This window comes from Oratosquilla oratoria, chromosome 3, assembly GCF_046742065.1.
Source record: "Oratosquilla oratoria isolate Oo_2021 chromosome 3, ASM4674206v1, whole genome shotgun sequence".
In the NCBI taxonomy this organism is placed as follows: Eukaryota; Metazoa; Arthropoda; class Malacostraca; order Stomatopoda; family Squillidae; genus Oratosquilla; species Oratosquilla oratoria.
In genome coordinates this window covers 36,309,919-36,327,799 of record NC_134779.1, presented here as the reverse complement: position 1 = coordinate 36,327,799, position 17,881 = coordinate 36,309,919, and the positions used below count along the sequence as shown (strand labels likewise).

The 17,881-nt window shown below is 41.8% G+C and overlaps 1 protein-coding gene across 1 annotated transcript in view; it reads right to left on the bottom strand.

The window, feature by feature from the left end:
• Positions 1-8,158: 8,158 nt before the first annotated feature.
• The window catches only part of LOC143017692 (uncharacterized), a 73,201-nt gene continuing 63,478 nt past the window's right edge, over positions 8,159-17,881 (bottom strand). Inside the window, exon 5 of the mRNA XM_076172443.1 lies at positions 8,159-10,936. Within this exon, the coding sequence (XP_076028558.1) occupies positions 10,182-10,936 (755 nt within the window). The 3' untranslated portion in view covers positions 8,159-10,181. The remainder of the gene's footprint in view (positions 10,937-17,881) is intronic.

Genomic DNA, 17,881 nt, shown 5'->3' with positions numbered 1-17,881 from the left:
GGGAAAGAGCCCTTGGTATATAGATAGATATATTATCATCATTGTTACTACTATTATTGGGTATTCTGTGATTATAAAATAATGTTTTTTCGATAATGTTTTGTTTCGTTCGTGATAACCATCTACTATCATTGGGTATTCCATGATTATAAAATAATGGTTTTTCGAGAATGTTCTGTTTCGTTCGTGAGAACCAGCGCTTCTATCCTTGAGGACAATATTGTGCCGAAGACGTGACGTCATAAATTTGGTAAACAAGAGATTTAAATGGGACAGTAGAAAGGAAAACTAGTACACGTTAATAAGGGATCTGCATTCTTCCCTGAATAACGACAAGTCATCAATCATAACAGAAAGATGGGCGACACTGGTCCGTAGGGGTGTCGTTAAGGTCTCTAAGTGTTAATCGTATAAAACATAATGTAGTCAGTATCACTCCATGTCTCTCGGAGGCATTTGCGAGGATTAATTGTCATGAGACTATGTGGTAGATAAAACAGGGTAACACAAGAGCGTGCGAGCAGGGTCACTGTGCCACCCTACACAGCACTTTTCCTCGCCTCCATTGTGGTCCTCCGCCTTGGATACCTCAAATCCGGACACCCAGCCAAGGCTGAGGCATCACAAAAACTCTAGGCCGCCAAAAGGACAGTTCACTGAATTGGAACTTTCGGACCCATTTCCTGCCCTCCTTCTCCCCCTCCCTTCTCCAGTCATGTGTCACGTCGTGTAGGTAATTCCAAGGTCAGAGGATTATATTGGGGCCTTGGGTAACTTAAAGTGACGTGTGGCTTGCTGGCGTAACCTGGTCTGTCCATCCGTCAATCAATAAACAGAACCCGATCGCTTTGTCGTCGCTTCCCTGGGTGCGTTCGAGTAGTCATTGTAGACGATGTGATATAAAACCTCTGATTTAACGCAATACCTTAAATTGATATATATAATTCATTAATGTACGAGGAGGGTAAACAATCCACTTCGCCACTGGCGAAAGAGAAATGATTTGGACGAGTCGGACCAAGGTCTGCCAGCTAAATTTCACTCTGTCCTTCGCCTTTTCGGCGTGGTTATGCGTGCGTGCGTGCGTGCTCACACCGGAACGCAAGGCCAACGGCCAACGGCTGACTGTCACTTTATAAAATGTACAGTTCTCAAGGGGGCTCAGGACACGATTATTATCATGCTCATTTACTTGCTATTATGCATTAAGTCGTGTGTTATCAATAGGATTACACCAAGCTGATGGCAATCTGAATTGGTGAAAAGGATCTCCCGCTTCGCCCTGGGTCAATTCTCGTCAATGGTTGTGTTCGTTTGAGCAGAAACGACTTCGGTTACGATCTTTTGTTTTTCAAATCTCCAAATGTCAAATTATTTTGCGTCGAGAAGCCAAATGACAAATTAAGAGAAGTTAAGTCTATGCGAATGTTAGACACATCGTTGAAATGTTCTTAGGGACGTCTAGAATACTGCCAGCGAAGTATTTTTCTAACCATCTAAATTCATAACATTTGTACTTGCTAGACATCCTCATTACAACCACAAAACCGTTAGCGTTAACGAGATTTTGTAAATATTTTCTATTTCTACATATTTTGCCTTTAACAGTCAGCAATACAATTATTTCCGTGCACATCATAATCTCATGCGTTGTGGTGTGTATATAAATAGTTGTGGCATTGTTTATTACCTATGTCAAAATATATTTAGATGTAGCAAATGCTGTTGGAAAAAACGAGTTAATATTAGCGATTTGTGGCTGCCTTAACGACACCTATAATTGTATTTATCCATTGCTAAGATACTTAGATCTACGCTCTAGTATTCCCACCTAGATACATCAGTCAAACTGTCTGTGGTCGTCGTGGAATGTTAAAAATAATATTTTCTTCTGCCTCCATCCTTCATGGTCGCCATTTGGTATTCATCTTGCCCATGAATTCAGTTACATGCAAATATCACGTATCCAACTTAGCCATATTCTCGCCTCGCTTTTTACCTTTGCCCCTTGTGCTTTATTTTGCGTTCATACATGACAGTGCATTCTCAATTACTTCCGCATTTACCTCACGGTGTCTGGTGATTTATGCATTTGAAAAATATATTCGCCAAAGATTTGCTGGCGTGTAAATTTAAAACTACGCAATTAAAATGAAAAAAGGCTTCCACCATGTAAACAAAACTTTGTTTGGCCATTTCTGACGAATATACGACAGTTTTCTACATTTTTGTTACCCAATACCTAGACAGTATCCAAGAAAACGACCAGGAACTTATTTCTCTGAATATATATTACACCCCTTATTTATCTATTAATTTGTGTATTTATTTACATTTATTTAATCATTTATTCACCCTTTCCTTTCTGCTATTTATCTTATATATTTAAATATACTTTTATTTATTCATTTATCTATTTATTTGTTTATCTATTTATCTATTTCTCCGGGGCTCGCGCAGGTACCGGTGACATTTATGTATGCTGTAAATTTATATATAAGTAGAACCACTAAAACTTGAAGGTTCACGATTATTTGCGTAAAACAGCCCGCAGCCCCCAGTGCCCGCCTCTTGCTCACGTGATACTAACCGACATGAAAAATAAATTATAACAATGCGACTTTGGTGGAAATTTTGGTAGAAAGATATTTTTTATTCATATTATTGAAGGAAAAAAAATTCTTGGGTTTGTTAAAAGCCAAGTACAAAACAATATTTCACTGTGAAATATGCATCTATTGGCATATTTCCCGCGCATGCGCGCTTCACGCTTCTGGATGTAAACAGCAACAAGCTGAATTGTTCAGTCGGTGCTCAAAACGTTCGAACCTTCATTTATTTCCCTGTTGACAAAGAGCGGCGTAGTTACTGTGGACTGGATGGTGAGATTATTTAATGTGTGTTTCAGGGAAGGAAATGTACAGATGAAAATAGGGGCCGTTGCCGATTGTCAGTCCTACTTAGAGAGCGAAGTTGATAGAGATATTAGGCCTAACCCGTACACCGAGTGTCAACCTCTTGGGGCTGCACCTCTAAATGGTGTTTGAAGATAAGCAACAGGGAGATGACTCTGACGTCCTACTTGCAGGACCACCTCATACAAAACCCACTGTTTGTCCCAACAATATGAAATATGGTATGGGACAAACTTACCTAACCATATAACCATATATATATATGTGTATATACATATATATATATATACTGTATGTATATATGTATATATATATATATATATATATATATTATATATATATATATATGTATGTATGTATATATATATATATGTGTGTGTGTGTGTGTGTGTGTGTGTGTGTGTGTGTGTGTGTGTGTGTGTGTGTGTGTGTGTGTGTGTGTGTGTGTGTGTGTGTGTGTGTGTGTGTGCAGAAGAAATCACTTGAACGCGTGATTCTAGTATGCAAAAAAACACTAGGAAAATAACAGAGCGTCTGAAATAGACGAAATTGGACAATTTAAATTGGACAATTTTATTATTGACAAAATTGTGTGTGATAAAATGTAACATGGGACCTCTCCGAGTATCCTTGTCTTCTTATGTATTTATTGTTTATTTCTGTATTGCTTTTTTGTACCTTTGAAAATGTCTAAATAGACGAAAACGTTCGGTATCTGTTTTTTCAATTTCCCGGTGGTTTCTGCAAAAAAAAAAAAATATATATATATATACATATATATATATATATATATAAATATACATACTGTATATATATATATACACATATATATATATATATATATATATATATATATATTTTTTTTTTTTTTTTTTTTTTTTTTTTTTTTTTTTTTTTTAGACGTCACTGGTCTGATTTTCTGAATGTCTCAAATCAGTGTTAGGATATCTTTTACTGGTTTAGGTTGACTATCATTTCAATTATAATCTAATTGCACTAAACATACAGAAATTACCTTTAAATATTGCCTAACACCACGTTTGTACTAGCACCAGCTCTGTACTCTCCTAATGCAAACTGAAAAAACAAATAGATAAATAAATAAAAAGAAAAAATTATTATCAAGAAAACGTATCGGTTATACTTAATCAACATTCAGAAAACGTACAAATACTAGCAACACTTATTTCTTTACATGTATTTACGTTGTCTCACAACTGAAGAATATCAATTTATGCTTTTATAATAAAAATATGGGTGAGTAGATACAATCCGTTATCATTATTTGAAAAAGCAACCGAGTCGGCTAAATTTCAAAACAATTTGTGTTTATAAATAGTGAAATCACCGTCTGGGGTATTGGCTGCTTGTTATTGTGACAAAGTAGCATGCAGTTGATACTTTAGGGTCTATATGGGGCGCCCCTACGGACCAGAGCCACACATCATTTTGTCTATGATAGAGGAAAACTCTTCATAGAGAAATGATGACACTTTTATACTACGACTGTCCCTCCGTTATGCTGTCCCCCAACCCCTTGCTGCTGTCCTGTACCATTTCTCTGAGTATTCATTTCCTGCTGTGGGGGATTTCCCTGTGGTGGGGGAAAAGAATACTGCCACCAAGTATTCCCACTTGGATCGTAAGAGGCGAGAAGAAAGGGACGGGGAGTGGGACTAGGCATCCTTCTCCTTGTAGCCCCACAGGGGACATTCCTAAACGAAAAAGTAAAGGCATAAGAGGGTCTGGGAGTTTTCGGAACAGCACCCTAAGGTTTGGGTCTTTTAATGTGCGTGGATGTGGTACAAATGAGAGTAAAAGGGAAGAGATAGGTAGTATGTTTGTGAGAAGAAAGATGGATGTGTTGGCTTTGAGTGAAACTAAGTTGAAAGGGAAGGGTGAGTGTAAGTTTGGGAGTGTAAGTGGGAGGTTATCAGGAGTGAAGAGAGGGCGAGGGAGGGAAGGGGTGGCTATTCTAGTAAGTGAAGAGATAGGTAAACGTGTAGTGGAGTGGAAGGAGGTTTCCTCAAGGATAATGTGGATGAAGGTGAAACTGGGAAAGGAGATGTGGGTCTTTGTAAGTGCATATGGGCCTGGCAGTGAGAAGAGTGTAGAAAGAGAGGCCTTTTGGATAGATTTAAATGAGTGCATAGAGGATTTAGGGAGAAATGACAACGTAATAGTACTGGGAGACCTTAATGCTAGGGTAGGAAATGCTCCAATTGATGGAGTGGGTGGGAAATGTGGAGTTCCAGGAAAGAATCGTAGTGGAGAGTTGATGGTGGAAATGTGTCTAGAAAGAGAGTTGATAATAGCAAATACAGTGTTTCGGAAGAAAGTCAAGCATAAGTACACATGGGAGAGGGTGGTGGATGGAAGGGTGGTAGATAGAGCGCTGATGGATCATGTAGTGGTAAATAGGACTATGATAGGAAGAGTTAAGGATGTACATGTGCTAAGGGGAGAGGGTGGGGGAATATCAGATCATTTTTTGGTGGAAGGTAAGTTGAGAGTGGAGGATAGATAGAGAGAGAGGAATGGGACAAAAGGTAGGGAGGTGCTTAGAGTGAACTCTTTAAATGAAAAGGAAAAGGAGGAGTACAAGAAGAAGCTGAAGGAGGAGTGGGAGGGAGTGAAGGATAGAGTAGAGCTAGGTGTGGAGGAGGAATGGGGATGGTTCAAGGAGGGAGTCACAAAGTGTGCAAGGATGGTGTGTGGAACAAGAAGGACAGGAGGAAATAGAAGGAAGGGTAGTGAATGGTGGGATGAGGAAACAAAGAAGGTTGTAGAAGAGAAGCGAGCTTTCACAGATTGGTTACAAAATAGGACGAGGGAGTCATATGAGAGGTACAAAGAAAAGAAAAGAGAAGTAAAGCAAAAGGTAAAGGAGGCAAAGAGGAGAGCAGATGTGAAGTGGGGTAAGAGTATGACAGAAAATTTTGAAAGTAATAAAAAGATGTTTTGGAAAGAGATTAAGAGAGGAAGAGGAGGCGAATGAAGTAGAGAAGAAAGGGTTTAAAGGTGCAGATGGAGAGATGATAATGGAAGAGAAGGCAGTAAGGGGAAGATGGGCAGAATATTTTAGGGAGTTGCTAAATGTGAAGGAGGATAGGGAGGGAAAGATAGTTGCAGTGGGAAATGCTAAGAAAATGACCGTAATGAGTGAGGAAAATGGAGGAGAAATAAGGAAGGATGAAGTGAAGGCAGTTGTTAAGATGATGAAAGCGGGTAAGGCACCTGGTCTGGATGGATGCCATACAGAATGTCTAAAAAAAAAAAAGGAGGTACAGTGATGGTGGACGGGTTGGTGAGGTTATTTAATGTTTGCTGGAGAGAGGGTAGAGTGCCGGAGGACTGGGAGAGTGCCTGTATAGTCCCACTTTACAAGGGAAAAGGGGACAAGTGTGAATGTAGTAGTTTCAGAGGGATTAGCTTGTTAAGTGTAGTTGGGAAGGCTTATGGGAGGATCTTCATTGAGAGGATTAGGAGAGGAACAGAGGGAGTAATTGGTGAGGAACAGTGTGGTTTTAGGACGGGTAGAGGTTGTGTAGATCAGATCTTTGTGGTAAGACAGATATGTGAGAAAGCTATAGGAAAGGGGAAGGATGTTTTTTGGGCTTTTATGGATCTGGAAAAGGCTTACGATAGGGTAGACAGAAAGGCACTGTGGGAGGTTATGCAGATATATGGGATAGGAGGAAAGCTTCTAGGAGCTGTCAAGAGTTTTTATGAGAGTAGTAGAGCTTGTGTCAGGATTAGAAATGGAGAGAGTGAGTGGTTCGAGGTAAAGGTGGGACTTCGTCAAGGATGCGTTATGTCGCCCTGGCTGTTCAACGTATACATGGATGGGGTAGTGCGAGAGGTAAATGCAAGGGTAGTGGGTCAGGGGTTGGAGATGGTTAAAGAAAATGGAGAAAAGTGGGAGGTGAGCCAGCTGTTGTTTGCAGACGACACTGCGCTTGTGGCACGATCGGAGGAGGGATTGAGGAAGTTGGTGACAGAGTTTGGGAGAGTATGTGACAGAAGAATGCTAAAGATAAATGTGGGTAAAAGTAAGGTGATGAGATGTACAAGGGGTGAAAGTGGCAGTAGACTGGAAGTGAGCATTAAGGGAGAGCGACTGGAGGAAGTGGATAGTTTTAGATACTTGGGTGCAAATGTGGCAGGAAAAGGTGGAGGTAGAATGTAGATTGAGAGAAGCGAGTAAATGCCTTGGTGGATTGAAGAGTGTAATGAGGAATAGACATTTGGGAACGGATGTTAAGAGGAGACTGTATGAAGGAGTGATTGTGCCAACAGCACTGTATGGGGCAGAAACATGGAACATAAGAGAGGAAGAGAGAAGGAGTTTGAATGTGTTTGAGATGAGGTGTCTGAGAAGTATGATGGGGGTTATTAGGCTAGATAGAGTGAGAAATGAGGAGGTGAGGAGAACAGGGGTGGAAAGGGAGTTGGGAGATAGGGTTGATGAAAGAGTATTAGGATGGTTTGGACACATGGAAAGAATGAGTGAAGAAAGACTAGTAAAAGAGGTATGGAAGGCAGATGTGGAGGGAGTGAACATAAGGGGACGTCCTAGGATTAGGTGGGTGGATGGGGTGAATGGGGCTTTGGGGAAGAGGGGAATGTCTGTTGAGGAAGGACGGGAGAGGACAGAAGACAGGGGTGAATGGAGAATGGTTGTATATGGATGTTGTTGTGATGCATGAGGTGGAATGGGCGGGGGGATGGGGGGTGAGGTAGTATGTGTGAGAAAATTTTGACGCAGCCCGAAGGGATTTCTCCCCGTCTTCTCCTTTTATGCATGGGGGGACGGAGAGGGGGGGGTCGCCGATTTAATGAAGCGGCCTTGCTGTGTTTGGCGACACTGCTTCTGACCCAGGGCAGTGGACAAGGTGCAGGGATTACCCGTCATCCAGGAGGTGCTAAGAGGGTGGAGGGGAGTGGAGTGTATTCAGGGATGGAATGGGTGGGAATGATTTTATGCCTTTTCCTTTTTGGCTACCTCCCTTGTAAGGGGGGAAAAGCCTTGGTATATGTATGTATGAAATCACCAAGTCTTGGAAAAAATAACTCATGGGTTTTTCTATATCATTAAGTACAGACATTGTACGTGTGTGAATTTAAGAAGTTAAAAACGATCTGCATACGAATTTGTTAAATATTAATCTAGTCTTCTGCATGCACTAAAAAGAATAAGGTGAAATGGAAGTTTGAAGGATTATCGATATGTGGATGAAACAAAACGAAAATATTAAATATTGTGTATGGCTGTTTATTTGGATTTATGATACGATAACATGTGAATCCGTTGTTTAAATCAAGTGGAAAAGAATGTATACTCTAGACTGTCTTCTTGACTATCACATTTTATTTCAATAATCAAAATGGAACTTTCACAAACTAAAGTGCATTTCCATCGAGACTAACTTTTATGCTAGTTTATGTGGACCTACACTTGCGTTAAGTCTTCATGAAAAATTATTCTATTAGATTTTTTCAGATGACCATGTCTATTCTTCACATAAAAATGTGTATTTGATTATTGTCTATTTCTTTAATAAAGATGTTGATAGAGTTTCACTAGATATGTAAATTTCAAATATCTATACGATCACTGTTCAAAAAGGTTTATCCCATGGGTCCCTTCGTTAAGGCGGTTGCTTATTCGTTCCAATATCACACAAGTCGGCCAATCAGCGTCGATCTTCCCCTTTCCACGATGCAAAGTACCACGAGCGCCAAGATCTTGTTATCACAAAGCCAACAGTCCTTTGCATTGTTTTTTTTTTTTTAATATGGCCGATTGCCCCATGAAGTTGCCACGATCATGTTTGTCACATTTGTGTTCCGTGTGAAGAAACTATTGTACTCACTTGTACGCTCCACACTTCAAATCGTCCGTTTGAAATCTTGGTCCAGTGAGAAGGTACCAGACCTTAATCCACTTTCTGTCCAGACACAGCCAATAATCAAACATAAATTCAGGTACTTACATACATTCTTCACAAATACCACTGCTACCTCACCTTTTCACACCATGAGCCAACTTCTGAAGATACAATCCTCAAAACTACGAAATCCTTATCGAATCCTATTCTGATTATCCACAGCGCCTTCTAAAAAGGATCCTCTACCCTTACCCAACAATATAATCCTGTCGCTCTACATGGCAATCCAATATGGCACCAAATCTAGTTGCACTATTCGTATTCTGAGCATGTAAACCAGCTTCTTTGTTGACATTTTACTTATCTTATTCTTCTAGCGATCTGTAAGCATCATATATTTGGCGTGGGCCTCCTATTTGGCCAATCCCAACGTTGCTTTAGGTCAACCAGATACCTTTTATGCATATGCATACAAAAGTGGGATATTGCGAAATTAATACTATTACGTAAACCAAATAAATAAAGACACGCATACACGCATGTGCGCGCACACTTATGCCGGATCTTACGAAATTATAATAAATCCTGTCATACACAAACACACGTACACACAGAAAGTGAAGAATATAAATAACATAAAAAATAATCCAAAAAGCAGCAACCAAACTAGTTCCCAGGTATAAACCTGCCATCACGAGAGAAAAGAAGAGAGGTGATATGTTCGCTTCCATATTGAAATATACAGTAGCAGTGTAGTCCCAACACAAATGGAAAGATGAAAATAAATAAATAAATAAGAGAAAATAAAAAGTACAAAATAGAATTCCTCTTAGCCTAGCTGAGATTGAACGAAGAGAGATTAAACAAATTGGGATTATCCACACTGTAAGAAATAAGAAAAAGAGGCGACATGATTTATCTTTATATCTTTGAAAAGTGTAGAAAAAATTGACAAAGAAGATATCTTTGTTTGGAGCTAAAGATCAAGTGTAAATAACCAAAAACTCAAGAGAATGAAATGTTTGAGGGATGTTAAGTACAAAATTTCTGTATAGATGTATTAATTTGTGGAATAAATGAAAAATAGAGTCCAGACGGACATTATAAAGACAAATATGAAGCAAAGTTTGATCACTGGATACTGAGACAGGATCCCATAAACAGATCCTTTCCTGCGCGCGCGCACACACACACACACACACACACACACACACACACACACACACACACACACACACACACACACACACACATACACACACACACACACACACACACACATTGAGCTGTACACTGTCTACTAGTGCAATGTTGCCACGTCTCCCGCCCACGTCTTCTGAAAGAATCCCCTTCAGGAGAGACGTGGCGCCGTGTATCAATGTCGCTCTTGAACCAGCTCTTCCGGGCGCTGCATGACCGTCGCCGTCGCTCCTGACGCTGGCGAGGGCACGCGATGAGGATGGTGCTGGAGGCGGGCAGGCTGGGTGTGTTGCGCTGGGGAAAGGATAACTGTCGTGAGGTTCCGTGGTTCCTGACCAGAGGACTGTTGTTGTTGCTGTTGTCTTGGGCGACGCTGCTGGGGGGACATCTGATGTGGGTGGTCTGTGTTCTGGGATGGGTGTGGTCTTTGCTGCTGTGGTTGATGCTGCTGCTGCTGCTGCTGCTGCTGCTGCTGCTGCGGTTGCGGTTGACCACTTTGGGAGGTTTGCCCCTGTGTCTGCGAGTGACGGAAGATGGGATGACATGCCGGTGGTGGTGGTGGTGGTGGCGGTGGCGGTGGCTGGCGATGCACGCTTCCAGGCGCATGCTCAGAGTGCTGTCGATGGACGTGGGTGGCCAAGGAGTATTTATTTTTGAACTGCTTGTTGCAGAGCGCGCACGTGGCCCTCTCCATGGTCGAATGGACCATCTTGACGTGGCGGTTCAGGTTGTACGACGTGATGGGCTTCTGACATTGCGGGCAGGGGACGTACCCGTCATCAGGTCCCCCGTCACCACCCGACCTCCGCCACGGGGCGCCACCCACGCCCTCGAAGATGCTTCCAATCCCCCCGGGGACTTCCCCAGCCTCGAACTGACCACCAAAGGCGCCGGCAGCTATCAAGTCGAAGGTCCTGCTCATGTCGAACCCTGCAAAGAACGAGGAAATGGCAATGAGAAAAGTAGTACTGTTGGGTCGGATTCACCATAATGGTCTTGGATCACGGGTTCGACTCGTGATCGGTAGCTGGTACCCTCCCGGATGAGAGCTCAGAGTTCATGTATGGTACGATCTATGGGTAACGCTCTGACTTTACGCATGCACACGCACTCTCTCTCTCTCTCTCTCTCTCTCTCACACACACACACACACACACACACACACACACACACACACACACACACACACACACACACACATACATACACACACGCATACACACACACACACACACACACACACACACACACACACACACACACACACACACACACACACACACACACACACACACACACACACACACACACACACACACACACACACACACACACACACACACAGGCACACACTCATTCACATTCTCACACACACACACACACACACACACACACACACACACACACACACACACACACACACACACATACCTAACACATTGCCCAACAGAGTGAGGTATCAGCTGATAATGAGATGTTTTTCAGCCCTGGGCGGGGATCGACCTTGGACAGCTGAGTCACCAGGTAAGCTCAGTACCACTACACCAGCAAGCTGGCGCGCGCTCAAGTGAGTACGTGAGTGCGACTTACCATGGTCTTGGATCACATGTCGGACTCGTGATCGACAGCTATTTCCCTCCCGAAAGAGAGCTCAGAGCTCATATATGACCGATCTATGGGTGATGCTGTGTGCGTGTGTGTATCTAAATTTAACATACAGGAAATTATATACACTCATGGAATCCTGTCTTTTTTCAACATTCATACCTTGTTATGAATTTCCTTGTGGCCTTACCTTGGGTTAAAACATTCAAGCAATTCTAAAAGCTGACGCACGTATATGTTTGTGTGTGTGTGTGTGTGTGTGTGTGTGTGTGTGTGTGTGTGTGTGTGTGTGTGTGTGTGTGTGTGTGTGTGTGTGTGTGAGGATATCACCTTCATATCCGCCAAAACAACTATATTGCATAATAAACTGAAGCCATATCTAGATTTGCCTTCCAATATCCCCGTGGTTCAGATAATGACAAACTAAAACTTGCTTAACTTAGCAATTCATGCATTATTACTATTTTCTACCAAAGAAACAAACTATGCAGGCACCGATGCATGCAACATTAAATCTAGCTAAACAATTAATTTTCTAGAATACTTCGACATGCAGCCCTAATAATCCATACACCAAGCATTCTACAATTACTTATACAACTACAAAATACAAGGGAATGCTTACACTATTAATGTCGCCTACATCAGCAACATGTCTGTTCTACGTCGAGAACTCGCTGCGAGCAGAAAAGCGCTGCCTTTGTTTTACATTTATAAACAAAAAAATCAAACAAGTTGCCTTTGTTGAGATAGTACACGTGGATACGGAAATTAAAATATAAAGGTTTGAAAAATATAGGTTTGACTAAGAGATTTCTACGAACGACATCGCTGGCACCCGACTAACTGTCTCAAGTCGCCTCAAGCTATTTCGCGATGTTCTCACAACCACGCGATATCACACTGGGCTATTTTTTCTTCAACCTCCAATTATTCGGGGGTAACGCTTACATCCAGAACTTTTTCCGCTGTAAAATCACTTTGGAAAAATATTCTGTTTTCTCGACAATTTACATAAAATGTCATTTGATCTGCTGAAGGAAAACGATTTTCCTCCAGCATATCAGATGTCTTCCCGAAAGCAAATCTGCTCCAATTGTCGGAGGAAAAATAACCCATTGTAATGACGCTTTTAGTAAAATGAAAAAGTACATATATCCAATGAGCAATGCACAAGTAGCATTTTCTCTTACTACATTCAGAATATTTTTGTTTTACTGAACGACGTATAAGATTGGAAGTTCTCAAATGGTTATAAAAAATTCACTTTTGTCGAAGATACGAATGCACAGTATCTTTTAATCCCTAGGATGTGTGATTCCACACATCACATACAGACAAAATGTTTCAGTAAATAATCTTACTGTAACCCATTCAATCTGACAAATCACTTTTTTTCGTAAAAATTCTAGATTCCACCCACTACTTTCCCTAAAAATTCAAAATTTCGCCAATTACTTAAAATGGCTCATAGTCTCATTTCTGAGTTATTAAAATTTTCCGTGCTGGATGGTATTTTTTTCTGCTGTCGCCACGATATTTTATTTCCTAGGTGGCGTATTAGAAATCAAACAATATATTGTGTTCAATGCCATCTCTTGCTTGCTTCACTATTACCGTGCAGTATTTGGTTCTCACAATATCAATTTCTGAACAATATTGCAGACAAATACGGCATGTTTTGTCGTCATGGACAAAGCCAGAAAAATTTACTGTGTGTGCATATGTGTACGTGTGTGTGCGTTCGTGTATGTCTTAGATCACATGATCTACATCTACGAGTATTACCCTCCCGAATGAGATCGGAGCTCATACATGTCCCGATCTATGGGTAATGTTTCGAATTTACACACACACAACTCCTTGCCCATCAGTGCTGGAGTGCCGGCTCGAAATGCAGCGATGCTGAAATTTTCAGCTCTGGGCAGGATTCGAACTCAAATTCCTAAATTAGCGGTCCAGAACTGTACCACTGCACCGTGGTGGTCCAATGTATAGGTTACATAGCCACCATCTCCACTCTGGCTACGTACATGACATCCGCTGTATTGATGTATTTTAGAAGAAATCAACCAATACAATTAAAATGAGAATAAACAAAATGAAAATGTTAAAAAAGGATATTTCCCCAAGCTCCTTGCAAAAGTGTCTTCAGAGAATGAACACTTCAGTTATGTTCAATTATGCAAACTTTTGTCGACATTTTTCTCCATACTTCCGTTTGCACATTCCACCATGCAAGCAAATTTCTGTATCATGCATTTCAAAATGGAACTTTTACACTTTTATGTAACACAAACAAGTTTTGGTGTCTTCAATATTTTGCACCAGTCCATATGGTCAGTTTATATGGTGAGGTAATATTAAGCATGGTATTTCGTTTATTTTCACTTTATGTTACCCAATTTTTTGTCACCTTTTTCATTTTCTCTTCCACCCCTTTAGTGCCATACATTTCTGCTCCCCCCCCCCACTAGATCACCCTGCTTAATTAATGTTTCTAATTCATATTTCTTCCATAGATGTTGTTTCTATCATTATTTGTCCTTGACAATAAGAAAACTTATGATACGAATGGTGTTTCTCTTATTCTCAAAAATTGTGCTTCCGTACAGACTCCATGTCTAGGTAAATTGGTGTCTGCCTGTTCTTGTTCCCTGTGGTAGATGCACGTTACACAACTTGTCTCAAAGAACAACGAGTCTTCTTGGCTCTCTATCCACCATGCTTAGTTTGAATTCCATGTTTGTCTTTTTTTATCTACACTCAATGCAAACATTAAGAAACATCTTACTTGGTCACAAATTTCCCTGTGGTCGTCAGAACGCCATATAACTCGGCAACTGACTGAAACGGTCTGATTTATATGCTGTGACTTAATAATGTTTACAACGGGGTGGGTGGCACAGTCGTCGGGCCTTCCCAAACATGACCCTTTGATTTACAATAAATAAATACATAAATAAATAAATTAATAAATAAAAACGGAAACAACCTGATACTAATGTCGATTTAGTACCACAAGTGCTTACACGGTCGTCACACAAAAGCAAAACACAAGAAGAAATGCCGGCACACAAGCACACACACATACATACAAAAGCATAAGCAGACATCAACACGACTTTCGTCAGCAGCGACCCAGGCCACATGGACAGCTAAAGGCACGCCCACCAGCAACTGAGAGACAAGCACAAGACCCCTAAAATTGACGTATAAGGAGGTCAGGTGAGGAGATCGTACCTGTTTAGGGCGGATGGTGGAGGGCGTGAGTTGAGGCGGGCGGGGCCACGAGCAGGTGCTGGGAAGGACTCAAGTACGAGGGAGGGCTGCACAGGGTGACGTGGTGAGAGCTGGTAGCAGGTGACTGCGCCTGCTGAGGCTGCTGCTGTTGTTGGTGGTGTCCGTGGGGGTAGTGGGGGTCAGGGTGTTGTTCTAAGACTGTTGGCGTGGTCGTGTTGGCAGTGGCTATCGTGTGGGATGATATGTAATCTTCGGGTGACATGATAGGTGAGGCTTTTGGCGCCGAGAGTGATGGATGGGAATGGAAGGCTTCTGAGGACGATTCGGAACTCCCGTGGGACATCATCGGGTGACTTCCGGAAGACCCCGGCGTGGAGGAGGACGAGGACGAGGAGGACGAGGAAGAGGAGGAGGAGGAACTTAAGTGAGGAGTCACAGACGAAAGTGATATCGACGATGGTAACGGAGACGAAGACAGACTGTTGTTACTGTACGTAGCACCACTGTTTCCAGGAGGACATACAACAACAGCAGACGACCTCCCAGCACTCGGGGAAGACGTGGATGTCGAAGACAGGGAGAAGGTCGTGGACATGGAGGACGACGAGTACGGTGGTGGTGGAGGAAGAAGGAAGGCATGTGTAGCCGAGGTCTTTGGATGGTAGCGGGCCTGGTGCACACCAAGGCTGTGTTTGTTCTTAAACACCTTGGCGCAAAGCGGGCAGCGCACCTCCACGGAGTCGTGCGTGCGTTTGAGGTGGAGGTTGAGGTAGGAAAATTGCACCCGCTTGCCGCACACGGGACAGGCCACCAAACGCCCCTCGCTCTCCACGCCAGCCGCACCTCCAAGCCCAAGGATCATGCCCGCTCCTCCTCCTCCTCCAGCACCACCACCTCCCCCACCCCCGCCTCCTCCGTTAACGACACCCCCGATGCAACCTTCTTTGAAAGCTCCGAGAGCCCCTAGTGAGGCGAACGTACTCTGGACGTTACGTCCATGCACTTTTCCGATTCCCGTGCTACCAACAACACCACCTCCACTTCCTCCTCCTCCTCCCCCGCCACCTCCTGCTCCCGACAGCGCACCAGCAACCCCCCTGTCTGCACATAGGGCGTCTCCTGTAGAAGATGCAGCCGTCCCTCCCAAAACCTCGAGACGCGCCAACCAATCTGGAATAAAGACAAATAGCTGATTCTCACTAGGCACGCACCCGTGCGCGGTACAGCCTACTTGAACACTGGGGCACGTGCGTATTCATATATACGAACGCAATACCAGTACACTTAGGTCTCTTGATCCACGGAACACTGGCTAACCGCCACTTGTCCGGACGTTTGGACCCAGGACATGAACCAACTTCGGGAATTGGTGGTGATTTATGCCCTGGGCCAATTCCCGGAATGGGTCTGTGTCCTAAGCCCAAACGTCAGCATAAGTGGCGGTTGGCGAGTGTTGGATTAAGAAACCTAGGTATACACTCTTTTATCAATAAGGGTATAGCCAATGCATTTAATAAAAACATACACACATCCTCATACAAACACAGACCTACATCTCAAAACCCAAGGTAAAACAAATAGATTGATAAATAGATAAATTGCAAAGCGTAGAACATAGAACACGATGCAGTATTTTTTGTGGGACAATTGCTCTACAGAAAGATTCTCACCAAAAATATGAAAAGAGTGGGCGACTGCTCAAAATCTATGATGCAATATTTGTGTCAAAATTTAAACACTTCATTTATTGATCTGAAAACTACAATTTTGTCATCTCTCTTCTTTCTTTCAATGATGGCAAATTTATTACTTATTTTTCCTTACATGACTTATCTGTTAGGCTGGGGCTCAATTTCGTTATGGCTCTTTACATTCTCTTAATTTTGTTTGTATCCTTTATTTTGTGAAGAGATCACATCACTACTGCAGATTCTAATATGGGTTGGATTAGGTTTTTATTGATTTTTTATTTTCATCATCTTTTCATTCATATATTGAAAAGCCAACCCTATGTTTACCAATAGACTATATATCTCTCCCACAATCTTGTTAATGTCCAGTAACTAATCCATGACCAGCTCCATAATTTTTTTCATCTTTCACTCTTGTAAATGTTATTGAACAAATAATTTTTTTTTTTCAAACCATTTGTACTTTTGCCCATTTTCAATATTCTGCATTTTTTGGCACTGATATTCATTACATCTTTACTTCACTTATTATATATTCTACATCTTTTTAAAGCAATTCAGTATTTACCCTTTATTTTCCTCATGACCTCTGCATCACCTGCAAACACATTAGTGTAATTTATCATTCCTTCTATCATATCATTTACACTAATCAAGAACACTGGGCCTACAGGTGCCAGTATTGATCCTATGGGGACTCTACTAGTTACTTCTCTTTATCCAGAAATTTTCTTTTAGTGTTCACATGTGCCAATTTTCTGGGTAATTTATCCTTTTAATGAGTTTTCCTTAAAGTCCTTGGATATGCTTCAATTTCTATATTAGTTGCTAGTGAGGTATTTTACCAAAGACTTTCTCTAGATAAAAATATACACACAACCTATTCAGCTCTCTCTTGTACTAAACCAACTACTCTGGAGTAAATGCAGATTCATTACACATGATCCTCCAGGTCTGAAACTAAGCTATCTGCCAATATATATCTAAAAATATTTGACCCAACCCAGTGGCGTAGCTAAGGGGGGGCGGTAGGGGTGGTCCGCCCCGGGCGGCACTTTTTGAGGGGCGGCATTTTTGGTCCTTGTATGGTGAAATAAAGATCTTAATGAATAATCATTAGTATTAAATCATTCCTTAGGATATATCAACATCAACTGTTAATCAAACACACACACACATATATATATATATCCTTTAAGAAGTTAATGTGCATTTGTAATATTGAATTATTGAATTCCTTGTGAGAAGGGGCGGCAAACATGAGGGCAGCCCCGGGCAGCAAAAGCACTAGCTATGCCACTGACCCAACCTGTCTTTTTCACACAACTTATTATCA